Raw genomic sequence first — 12,684 nt, forward strand, 5'->3', positions numbered from 1 at the left:
CGATTTCAGCATAAAGCTACAAAAGGAACATTTGTGTAATCCAGGAAGTGTCGCCGAGTACGAAAGATTCACATATTTGGGGAAAATGTTAAAAAAGTCAGTGTGCTTTTCAGCTTGGAGCACATTTAGATCTACACTCATTTAATATTCACAGATGAAATTACACTTGGCGTATTTATTCTTAATCTGATCAGTGCCATGCTGAGTGTCTATGTTTTCAATTGTTTCGTGCCTAACCTCAACTGATCCTCATTTAAATCATGCATGTATTCAAATGGAAATAGGAAGTCGAACTATGAAATTCATAGAAACAAATACTTGAAACTACAACTATGATGGAAGCCTGGAAACATTCCTCCTGTCAGAGTAAATTCCACCATTGAGATTGAAAGATATAGAAAAATAACAGTCTCCATTTGTATGTCTAGATACAGTTTGCAGTAGATTAGCTGTATAATGGTAAGGTAAAACAGTTTGATTGCCCACTTCTGTTGTGCATACAGTTTTAAACACATACTGCAGCTATGACATGGACCAAAAAACAGCTGTGATTTCAGCACAAGGGGTTTTCTCCCGATGTCGCCTACTATCTTCAAAGTGACAAAGTGCAAACATGGTATAGACCATATTTCTGCGTTCACAAAGAGTTTGAACATCAAAATGTGCTACTTAAACTTAAAATTAATTCATATTACTGTTATTATATACTGGAAGAAAAAAAACGTCAGCACCTTACAATCGGAGGAAGTTGAAATATAGAAAAATTAGGTTGAGGAATATATTATTTTATTTTAAAAAAAGAAAGAAAAAAAGATTTAGAATAACTGTGAAATCAAGTGTTTTTGTATCCCTCACCTTTGCGTCATGAAAACTCAATACAATCTTACTTTAGTGCTTTAGTGTTTGTGTCAATATTATTCTTGTGTTGAGTATTAAATTAAAAAAAAAAAAAGCTGGTGTGGTATTTGCTACCTGCTCTAAAACAGAGCCTATGGATTAAATCAACCCACCATCCCATAAATTAAGGTAAAAATAATAATAATAAAAAAGAAAATACAATCTACATGAACAGTGTCTCCCTGGTAGTGATCACCGTGAGCCGAACACCTGCAACAGGAACAAAAACAAGTTATAAACTTTTTAGAAAAACAACAAATGTGGTTAGTCCTTAAAAATATATTATCATAAACCTTAGAAAACAGCTTGAATCCATATATAAGATATGTACGATTAGTTGTGGTCATGGACCTGTCAGTTTATAAGTGAAGTAAACGTCATCTTGTGAAAACAAAGTCAGACTGATTGAAAAATGATGCACTGCTGGTTCAGACCGGCGTTTCACCCAAACAGATTGGACAGCGGTCGGGTTCGTATCGGACTGCTGGGAAGCTCCTCCCCTCTTCCAAATTCCCCCGTGTCCCGAAACGACACGCTGTGGATGATCTGAGCTCGGTGGCGCCCTCTGTGCAGCCTGGCGTTTAAGCGGCTCAGAGACGACTTCCTCTGCATGCCCTCTCCTTTCGTCTTCACGGTCCCAGCTCCCTCCTCCGCCGCCTCAGCCGGTGGAATCAGAAGACGCAGAGGGTTCAGGTTTCCAGGCAGGACTCGAGGAAACCTCCACGTGCGGCCTTTTCCACCACCGCCGCCGCCGCTGCTGCTGGTGTTTTCGCTGTCTGACTCAGTCCCCGGTGAGGTGACCAGCCCCTCGTCGCGCAGGTCAGCAGCCAGTGGTGGGGGGAGATACTGGATGGCTCGTCTTCCGCTGTAGTCTCTGGCCTCGGGGTCTGCCTCCCAGTCTGACAGCAACACTCGAACCACCTGTCAGGAAATGACGATGAGTTAACATAAAGCAACATTGTATTCAGGGCAGGGAATTGAAATTGCATCACAAACAGTCACAGAAGACACATTCAGGAACACCCGCACTGAGACCTGAGATCGATGCTATATACTCTTTCAGTGGGCTGTGTTATTAAAGTGAACAAAAAGTCACAATATGTGACAAAAGTCACTTGGTACCTATATCATTCAAGCCTGTTGGTGCAGTGTTACGATCTGCTGTTGCTTCAGTTGGTTAGGTTTTAGGTTCAGCAATGTTATGTGTTCAGCTGACTATCAAAATACACTGAATGACCAGGTTTTTCAGCCATATTCCAACACAACAATGCCAGGACACATTGGAAACGTGTGGTTCATGGAGCATGAGACATCATTTCACACATGGACTGGCCGCAGAGGCTGCCATTTTGGCAAGATCTTTTCAGTAGCACACAATGGACAAACTAAATATCTGAGGCCACTGCAAAAAGCTAAAGGCGGTTCAACAAAAACATCTAATGTGTGTCTTTTTTTGGGAGAGGCAGCATATATAAACATGCAAATTCGGTGCATGTTTATTGTCATGTAGAGGTAAGACTTCTAATGACTTCAGCTGGAGGTGACACACAGTGTGCAATAATCTGCTGATTCATTGCTGCACATGTAACGTAATGAAACTCCACCGGCGCCGTTGTCGCAGCAACCCACCTGTGTGTGTCCATGCATGGCTGCCAGGTGTAGCGGCGTGTATCCAGCGCTCGATCTCACGTTCACATTCACCGGGATCGCGTTCTCCTTGGCGAAGCCCAGCAGCTGGGAGAGCAGCTCAGCTTTGCCTTGCTTGGCCGCCCAGTGGAGGCAAGTGAAGCCCGTCACAAAGTCTCTCTTGGTCACCAGGCTGGGTTCGACGGCCAACAGGGACTGCAGGCTTTCCCATAGGCCGTCTGAGGCGCACAGCATCCACTCGTGCTCCAGTGGGTCCAGAGTCACCAAGGCGCAGTCTTCGTCGGTGGCTGAAGAGACGATCGATACCGAGTCACCATCGCTCTTCAGCGAGTCTCGGAGGCGTGAGCCGCGGTCGATCAGAGACCTCCGAACCTGCGAGAGACAGACACACTATGCATGAAATTTAAAAAAGTAATTGAAAATAACATTTTCAAGTTTTAGATTTGAGATTTCAGTTGAAATAGTGTGATTTTCTTTTGTATTAACTCCTGATGATCAACAAAAGACACTCATAGATCAACCCTGGTTATATCGTAGGGTCTCAGAAGAGTAAAAACTGTTATCATTTCACTATCATAATTAATCCAATGTATCAACAGACTCAGATCCAAACAAATATTTCAAGGTTTTTCCAACCTAACAAATACAGTATCCTCCTACCTGAGGAGAACTACTCATCATCAGCTCTATGAAGTTCCTGCGACTTCCTTTCGGCGTGTTGATATCTACAGCAGGACCGAAACCTTCTAAGGCGCTGTCTTCAGACAGGCAGCTGGTGAGCATGGCCCGCTGGGAGCCCTTGGAAACCCTTCGTGCGGCTCTTGCTTGCTGACTGTGGAACCAACCAGGGTGAGCCTGCTCCAAATCTGGCACTCCAGATATAATTGGGGCCGACTCTCGCCTCCTCCGGTCCCTCAGCTTCACCTCTCCTCTGCCTCCGGAGGTTGTTGTTGCTGCATTCATCTTTATCTGGGACGTGGCTGCAGGTTGCCCGTTGCCATTCGACCGTCTGTCATTATCCGGGTTTTCACCAGGTGGGCTGGACTCACCTGTGAACACATTAAACATGGAGGAGAAATTGAGAATTTATTGAGTAATCTAAACCTGAACTCTGGACTGTTGAGTCACCTTGATAGTGTTAACCAGGCGATTAGGGTTTTGATGTTTTCCAAACTTTTTATACAGAGATTGACTAATTTTTACTGCTATTTCTGTAGCATGACATACTGAATAGGTAAACCAGAAATTCATTTCCAAGAGATATAGTATATATTTGATAAATCCATCACATTTTATGCCAGTTATTTATGACATAAACACCTTAATCTTAAGTGAAAGTCTAGGAGAAAAACACCTTTAAAATTGACCCATTTGTAGGTCCAGACCCACTCTCTAGGAATAACTTTTGTGCACTTTTGTGTGTACATACTTTTGTACAAACTGTGTGCAAAGAAGTACAGGTTAAAGGTCAACAGAAATGGGTTTTAGTGTCCATATTGATCTTTACATATCTGGGCAGGCAATGTCAGCCATTCTTTCTTCCATGTTAGAATATATATGTAATTTGTTTTTATCTCTATTTAAATGTTTTTATTGTGTTCTATTTTGCATGTTATATCTTTAATGCTGCTGTATTCCCCTTCTTTTATATTGTAGAGCACTTTGAAACGCCCTGTTGATTAAATGTGTTGTATAAACTTGCCTTGCCTCTCCTATCTACATTTTGTGACTGCTATAATATTGTAAACTAAATATTAAATGCATCAAACAGGTAATAAGAAAAAAAAAGTGTCAAATTAGCCTTGAGATGAAACAATAGCATCCAGTTAATCGCTCTACCTCGAACACAGACACACACATCTGAATATAACCTTGGCTAAAAACATAATAAGAGGCATAATTTCAGAAAATAAACGATATAATATGAAGAAATGGACACAAAAGATGGATCCCGCTCACCTGTTTGCTCTCTGTTGTCCTGGTTGCCGTTGACACTGTTGTCCACTGGCTCGTGGATATTCCCGTTGCACTCAACGTCCGCACACATCACCGACTCCGGGCGACCGTCAACGTTTAAACACACAAATGTCACGCCGTCCTCCACCTTCACGAACCCCACGCTCTCCACGACGCGTTTGAGGACCTCGCGATCCACCCCTTCCTTCGACGGGTCATTTCCCCCGAGATCTGATAGGAAATGATCGATCAGAACCATCTGTCGGACCCTCCCTCCTCTCTCCATCAGGAACTCCTGCACGTCTTCCTCTGTGCAGGCGGACGCCATCGTCGTGCTGCACCCGACGCGAACGCAGCGCCGAGATGGTCGAGTCTCAACGGCTCGCGTTTCAAAATGTCTTCATGTTTATTCTGCTGTCATTCACTAACGTCGGTGACAAACTGACATGACATGATAGCATCACCCTCTCTCCGGGCTCCGGCCTCATCCTCTCATCCGTGGGGAAATCCAGTTACGTGCTCCGGCCGCTAGGGGTCACACTTCTCTGTGAGCAACGTGAGCGCGATGCGTTTGAGTGCTCCTCGTTAATTCCGGCTTTCAAAGTCTCCTAAATGAGTTCATTCATGAAAAGTGTCTTACTCATGATTGCTACTGTCAAACATTTAAGCCAGTATTTGCGTTTAGACTTTGTGACGGAAGAAGAACATTTAAAAACACCCGGCAATTAGTAACAATTTAAGTCTGTAATAGTTAAATACAATCCAGTAGTTTGTTTTAACTAAAATATAAAAGTTAAATGACACCACATACCTCACATAGACACACAGTTCAATTTAGCAGATCGTATTTACTACAGAAGCACTGTCTGAACGCAATTAATTTCCAATTTCTATACATAAGGCTATGATGTGGTTGGTGGTTGGTTTACGTTCCAGTTATTCACGGTATTCCGATGTAAATGTGTCTGATTTAAACAAACAGTGCAGAACGACCCAGCAAAATACTGCTTCAAACATCATTTAATTAAAGTTATGTAGCAAAAAAACAAAACAAAAAACAATTGTAATTTCCTCGCGTGACAACTAAAACTTTGTGAATAGTTGTAACGTTGATAGGTATTCATATTTTTATGACTCTCTGCCACATACCACAATCGAACTGTACCATTATCCAGAGAAGGGGGTGTGTTTTGTTACCTGAGTAAATGAACGGTGTTTGGATTACATTCCATACAATTGTAGTATAATGTTCTTCTTAAAATAAACCTACGTTTTCATCCCTCTTGTAGTTTCGTCCATTTACTGGACAGAAGTTACCAAAGCAAAAGCTAAAAATTAAACCTTTCACCTCATTCTTTCATTGTTTACGTTGGTGTAGTCTGTCCAGTTGTCGACTGTGGACGCTGTGACTGACTGAGGCGGGGCGGTCCTGACCGGGATTGAGGGAGAAAGAAAGGCTGTTAGATTTGTGATACTTGTGAATAAATCTCGGGAATTAACTCCGGTCACGAAAACCATGGCCTCTACGGACGTTGCTCGGCAGCCGGTCAGTACTTTCCTTTCCCTGTGGTTGACAAATGACACTGTTCCTTGACAGTTGAGCAGGGAGTGTCCTGGGTTAGCATTATGCTAGCTTCAGCTAGCCTGAGAACTAGTTTCTTTCTGTCGTTGACGTTATTATCACGTTCAATCCTCACTGAAGTACGAACAGTAACGCAGTGTATATTACAACACGACATACGTTTTTGGTGTGTATTCAGAATATCTAGTAGCTAATGTAAACTTAAGTTTTCAACTTTTAAAATTGAATTCCGCATTACATCCTTCTCCAAAATACACCCATGGGGGGCGGGACATGGGCAGTATGTGGCTAGCTCTGTGGTAGCCACCCAAATGTGAATAAAAACTCTGAAAACATAGTCGAGCAGTCCTGTGCTATGTTGTTATCGACACACCGAAATGTACAAAAAACAGTACTAGATCAGGTAATAATCGTTAATTATGGAAGTGACTCTAGTTATGTCAGTTGCTCGATGAGCGTCACTTAATTTGTACTTTTTTCAATGAAATTTGGTGGATACGTATTTCAACCAATAAATATGTTCAGAAGTAATTACCTATTCCAAACGTGGGCAGATGTTGAACATCTGCCATCTGCTTCAATGACAACCACAGCTTTCAGAGTAGGACACCAGGAACTCAGGAAAGATGGATTTAGCTTAGGTTTTTCCTGTACTTTTGTCCTTTTTCTTGTCAGATACAGACTTAAAACTTTTAAAAACTTTTTAAAAATTAGTTTATAATAACCTGTTGTAAATGAAATCCTCATAATAGTCAACTATTAAGGTTTTGTATGTATTGGGCAGTAGTTTTTTTATGATCTATTTTCAATCCTTTCATCCATCTATTATATCACTTTATCCTCTTTATCTGCACTGTTTAATTTTGATTACGTTTGTAAAAACTTTGAGAACTTGTATGTGAGTCACTCTTGCTATATTGTTGTATTTAGTTGTGAATGCCGCCGGCATGCCCGGGTCAGTGATCCCCAACAATTGTTTTCCTGTTTTCTTTATTTTGTCTTTTCTTCAATTTCCCCTCAGGACAAAGGAGCTCGACCCCTGTCCCTGGCAGGCCATGTGGGCTTTGACAGCCTCCCAGATCAGCTTGTTAACAAATCCATCTGCCAGGGTTTCTGCTTCAATATTCTGTGCATTGGTACATATCACACACACACATTCAGACATCCATCCTGAAGCCAAGTTGAAGTATTACTAGATTTTTAATAACAACATCTTTTTCTGGCTCTAGGTGAGACTGGTATCGGCAAATCCACTCTTATGGACACTCTCTTCAACACTAATTTTGAGAACTTTGAGTCGTCCCACTTTGAGCCTCAGGTGAAGTTACGGGCTCAGACGTACGACCTGCAGGAGAGCAACGTCCGACTACGCCTAACTGTGGTCAACACTGTGGGCTTTGGGGACCAAATGAACAAACAAGAAAGGTGGGAGGAGTGTGGTGTTCAAGAGTGAATGTGTTTATACACGGATTTAATTAAACACCTTGTTTTACTACTACTCTACCTGTCATTGATCAATCTCCCGTGTCTTTCCTGAAGCTATCAACCAGTGGTGGACTACATCGACAGACAGTTTGAAAGTTATCTGCAGGAGGAGCTTAAGATTAAACGCTCTCTTCACAACTACCATGACTCGCGAGTCCATGCCTGCCTTTACTTCATCTCCCCCTCAGGCCATTCACTGAAATCCCTGGACCTGGTCACTATGAAGAAACTCGACAGCAAGGTAGGCAAATGATTGCTTTGTAATGTGCTACAGAGTTACACTAATGTGTTGTGTTACACATAAAATGCATAATATTCACTTGGAAAGTACTGTATGTCTTAAATAAATAGGAACATAAAGCAGTTGGGGAAAATACTCCTTTGAGGTTCCACAGATTAATTATACAAGGTGATGACTATTTGTCATTGGCTGGCATATAACTGGAAATAAGACCACTGCACATATGTTATAAATAAGTTTTTTGTTAACAATTAAAGGAATACAAAGAAGTGAGTGTGTAAGCTGGGTAAACAGGTTGTGAATGCATGTTTATTAAGCCCTTATTCATAGATTCCTGAGCCTTAATGACTCAGGTGCCTGACATGAGCTCAGCTCCACCCTCAACAACAAAAATAGGCGGTAACTCAATAGCAAAACACAGGAATATGACACAGCCAGACACAGGACATATGATAAAACGTAGTGCATAAAATCAATACATAGTCTGTATTTGTGTACAGTGTGTTGACAATGTCTGTATTAAATTGCAAGTGCTTAGCAGCAGTGGTTCCTCTCATACCGTGTGATGAGAGACCTAAGTAGTGTCACATGATTGTCATCATTCATTTACCAAATATGGCACTGTGGAATTGTGTGTAGAATCCTCCAAAAGCAAGGTTGGTGGTTGGATCCCGAGCTCCTTAAAATCTGTGTGTCAAAGTCTCCTTGGGCAAAACAGGGGTCGAATCCCTGCTGGTTGTGATGACAGAGCCTGAATGATGTGTGAAAGTGCTGAAGGAATACGTGTGTGTGTGGTAAATGTGAGGTGTGTAGTGTAAGTGCTTTGAGGCATCTGCGATAAAAAAGCACTGTATAATTGAAGTTGTTCACGATCCAACTCCCTAAAACTCCTCCCATCGCTCTTAAAGTGTTCGAAAAACTTTCCCATGCTCCCTCTGTTTACTGACTTTGTGTTTCTTTGTGTTTGTGTGATTCCACTGCTGTGAAGTAACCAGTAGCCTCGGATTTGCGTGTGAATGGAGTCGGAAAGCAGTGGAATGCTGTCGTTCACGCACACTCGGGTTGCCCTTTTGTGCTTCTGTACAGATACACATAGTAAGAGCTGTTTGTTGATTGTGCAGCACTGACAGAGAGAGAGAGAGAGAGAGAGACGGTCTGTTACTCAGGCAGCAGTTGGAATAGCTCTCTCTCTCCGAGCCGTGTTTTGTTTTCTCTGCTGGGATCAGTGTGTGTTCTGTTTGTGTGTGTGTGTATGGTTGTGTGGTCTGGCCCTGAAGCTCGTCTGGTGACAGTAACTCATTCCAGGCCTCTGGCTCTGGTACGACATGATGACGGACAGGCAGGAATGTGGGACGACTTGGACAGCGGAGTGGGCAGCTGGGCCAGAAATAACAACCACTTGGTTTATTTTAAAAGGGGGTTTAAAAAAAGATTTTATTACAAAAGGTTTTCAAAACAAATACTGATAAATGATGACCACATTTTCATGACTTGTCTTGCCTGAGTCAGACGGATGAGGGGGATGCTTTTATTTTGTCAGCATACTTTTTCATGTTGATCAGTGAGATTAATTTGTCTTAGCCTAGTTTCAAAATCAGTTTCTTAAAAAAATGTCACAGAAATGAAAACAAGAATAAATAAAACACTACTACCAAAGTGCATTAGATTTTTTTTTACAGTATATTTTCTGAAGCTTCTCTAATGTTGCAATGCATCCTGTTCGTAGGTGAACATCATCCCAGTGATTGCCAAAGCGGACACCATCAGCAAGAGTGAGCTGCACAAGTTCAAGATCAAAATCATGAGCGAGCTTGTCAGCAACGGCGTCCAGATCTACCAGTTCCCCCTGGATGACGAGACCGTGGCCAAAGTCAACACTACGATGAACGTAAGAGCACACCCACATTTTCAACAACAGGGGTTTTGTAGTTTAATGTAAAATCAAAATCAAGCTCACTTATTTAATGTCATATTATCAAAGATATCTCTACTAGAGTACTGCGTCTTGTTTTTGTAGGGTCACTTGCCGTTTGCTGTCGTTGGCAGCACAGAGGAAGTCAGCGTTGGCAATAAGATGGTGAAGGCTCGTCAGTATCCCTGGGGTGTTGTACAAGGTAAGATCACAGTGTTGTCACTGCTGTGTGAGTGTGTGTTTGTGTCTTGACACGTCGTCTAATGTCCTTTTTGACGCGTTTGTCAGTGGAGAACGAGAACCACTGCGACTTTGTGAAGCTGAGGGAGATGCTGATCTGCGTCAACATGGAGGACCTGAGAGAGCAGACGCACACTCGCCACTACGAGCTGTACAGACGCTGCAAACTGGAGGAGATGGGATTCAAAGACACGGACCCCGAGTGCAAACCTGTCAGGTAAGCACTCACTCACACACCACAGCATCTGCAGTGCACAAAGCAACTGGACATGGATAAATAATGAAGTATGTGTGTTTATGTTTAGTTTGCAGCAGACTTATGAGGCCAAGCGTCAAGAGTTCCTGCTGGAGCTGCAGAGGAGGGAGGACGAAATGAGGCAGATGTTTGTGCAGAGGGTGAAGGAGAAGGAGGGCGAGCTGAAGGAGGCTGAACGAGATGTATGTCGACATGGAGACACACGTTTAAAACTATCTTTGTGTCCAAATTTGACTGGATTAAATCAAATACTGTAGAAAATATACATTTGTGCCGTGTGTCTTTTAGCTCCAGAGTCGTTTTGAGCAGCTGAAGCGCCTCCACGCAGATGAGAAAGCAAACTTGGAGGACAAGAAGAGGCTCCTGGACGAGGACCAGAGCTCCTTCAGTAAGAGACGCGCTGCTGCTCAGCTCCTGCAGGCTCAGAGTCTCACTGCCAATGGCAAGAAGGACAAGGACCGCAAGAAGTAAGTGAATAGAGAGTGAGGTCGATTAGCAGACGCACATACACACACAGCCAATATGCTGTGGACATGTAATGTTTCAACTGACTGACATGGCATCTTTATTTGTTAGTGATCCTTACATCTGCTCCTGGTTTCTCCAGCTGTGGCAGATTGCTGCACGTCTGTCTGGTTCTGCCAGACATTTTCTCCCTATTAAAATGTATCTGATGCCGTGATTTGGCGCTAAACTAATAAAACTTATTTTGACGATGATTGAGAATGTTTTCCACAGAAAATACTGTTAGGAATTATGAAAATGGAAATCATAGGCTAAGTCAAGACAGTTTGTGGCGCTGTACAAAATAAATTCAATAAGTTGAGTTGTAACTGATGTATCTACCTGTTCCTCTTTTTTCTTTTTAGTTCCGGCTTCATGTGAAGACTCTGAAGTACACTCACTCCACTATGACCAGCATAACCAGTGGCGTTCTGCCCACACATCCCTTCCAGCCCCTTGAGGCCAGTCTCAAAACACTAACCAGGAAAACCCCCCCACATGAACCAGCAGTGTGTGTGTGTGTGAGTTTGATTATGTGCCAAAGTTTAATGACTGTACTCAAGAATCCTCTGTACACTAATTATTTTTAATCGACTTTTGTGCGTTTTATACCTCCTTTGTGGAATATTTTATATTTATCCTCTCCATTTTTATATCAAACAATGTTTAGTTTACCTCTGTGCTTTTTTTGGTGCCCGCTGACATCCTCATAAAGCTTCTTAGTAGATGCTGAACACACACTCGTACACGGATTGGAACAAATAATACAGATCTACGGGACATTTTTAACCATTTGTATCTCTTATCTTTCATCATGTACCAAACTAGCCTTGTGACTTTTGCTAACGCGACAGTCTGTAACACATGCTGTGCTGTGTTTGTAATTTATTTAAGAGCTCTTTTCAGCCGTTAAGTTACTGCAAATACCAGAAGACAAAACATCTGCAGACTGTTCCCTTGCATCAGGGAGCAGGAATTACAGTACGAGTCATTTTGTGTGTTTTAGTGACAAAAAATGCCATTAATTCAAATGAATTCCAGCGATATCACACAGTCCATGTCTGAAAGGGGCTTTACTTTGTTTTTGTGATAATTCCCGACGTTGTATTTAATACTTTCTTCTTTGTCAGCTGTCATACGCGTGGTCACAGGGCATTACACCTTCTCTCTGTCTGTTTTGAATCCCTTTTCCTTTTTTTCTTATCTCTCCTTGCTATTATCAGCCTTTTAATATGAGCACACCTGCATTTACTTGCATTTAGGTTTTTATCAGACGATGAGGCTTTGGATTAGGTACATGTTACAGCATATTTATAGATATATATGTATGTATATATCACTTTATTTGCTTCCTTTTTTTTTCCTGCTGACACATGCAACACATGAAAAAAAAGGAAATCACATTAAGTCTGTGTGTCCTTGGGGAGGAAAGAAATTTGACTACAATGAAAGTGTTTTTTTTTTTAATTCACTCGTCTCTGGAGTCTTGATGAGACTTTGTTTTTAAACCTCACAGCATTTTACTGTAAAGTGGGACACCTGTGCTGCCTGATACTTTGGTCCAGGACAAGAGTGACGTCTAAATCACATATGCTGCCACTTTATACTCACACAACATATTTTGGTGCCTTACTTTACTTTTAGGAATACAATATAACACCTAGACGTCCAGGGAGCACGCCGACGCCTAAAGGAGTAAAGCTCACCTGAGACACACATATGTATTACACACATATTTAAGTCATAAACAGTGTTATTTGGGAGCATTTGTTTTTTGCCTTCTTTCTAAATAAATCTTTGTATTTTTGTCATGATGCACTCTTGTCATGTTTGTTTTTTTTAATCTCAAGCTGTGAAAAGAAATGTGACAGCATTCTAGTGATAGTGCAGATAATTGTAATTAAAACACTAGACAAGCTTATATATAATTAAATGTTGAATTTAGTATTTTTTAAAATAAGTGT

At 41.8% G+C, this 12,684-nt stretch overlaps 2 protein-coding genes across 2 annotated transcripts; one reads left to right on the top strand and one right to left on the bottom strand.

Moving 5' to 3' along the window:
* Positions 1-1,338: 1,338 nt before the first annotated feature.
* Positions 1,339-4,828, bottom strand: sowahca (sosondowah ankyrin repeat domain family Ca; the record flags this gene model as incomplete). The annotated part of the gene is made up of 4 exons (XM_083908887.1): positions 1,339-1,818; positions 2,527-2,916; positions 3,205-3,593; positions 4,504-4,828. The coding sequence occupies 4 exons, from the start codon at positions 4,826-4,828 to the stop codon at positions 1,339-1,341; spliced, it is 1,584 nt and encodes a 527-aa protein (XP_083765013.1).
* A 1,097-nt stretch (positions 4,829-5,925) lies between these two features.
* Positions 5,926-12,478, top strand: septin10 (septin 10). The gene is made up of 10 exons (XM_083908794.1): positions 5,926-6,046; positions 7,104-7,218; positions 7,312-7,507; positions 7,622-7,808; positions 9,535-9,696; positions 9,826-9,922; positions 10,009-10,177; positions 10,266-10,398; positions 10,505-10,683; positions 11,086-12,478. The coding sequence occupies exons 1-10, from the start codon at positions 6,017-6,019 to the stop codon at positions 11,099-11,101; spliced, it is 1,284 nt and encodes a 427-aa protein (XP_083764920.1). The 5' UTR covers positions 5,926-6,016; the 3' UTR covers positions 11,102-12,478.
* Positions 12,479-12,684: the final 206 nt, after the last annotated feature.

Source organism: Microchirus variegatus (genome assembly GCF_963457635.1).
Source record: "Microchirus variegatus genome assembly, chromosome: 22".
In the NCBI taxonomy this organism is placed as follows: Eukaryota; Metazoa; Chordata; class Actinopteri; order Pleuronectiformes; family Soleidae; genus Microchirus; species Microchirus variegatus.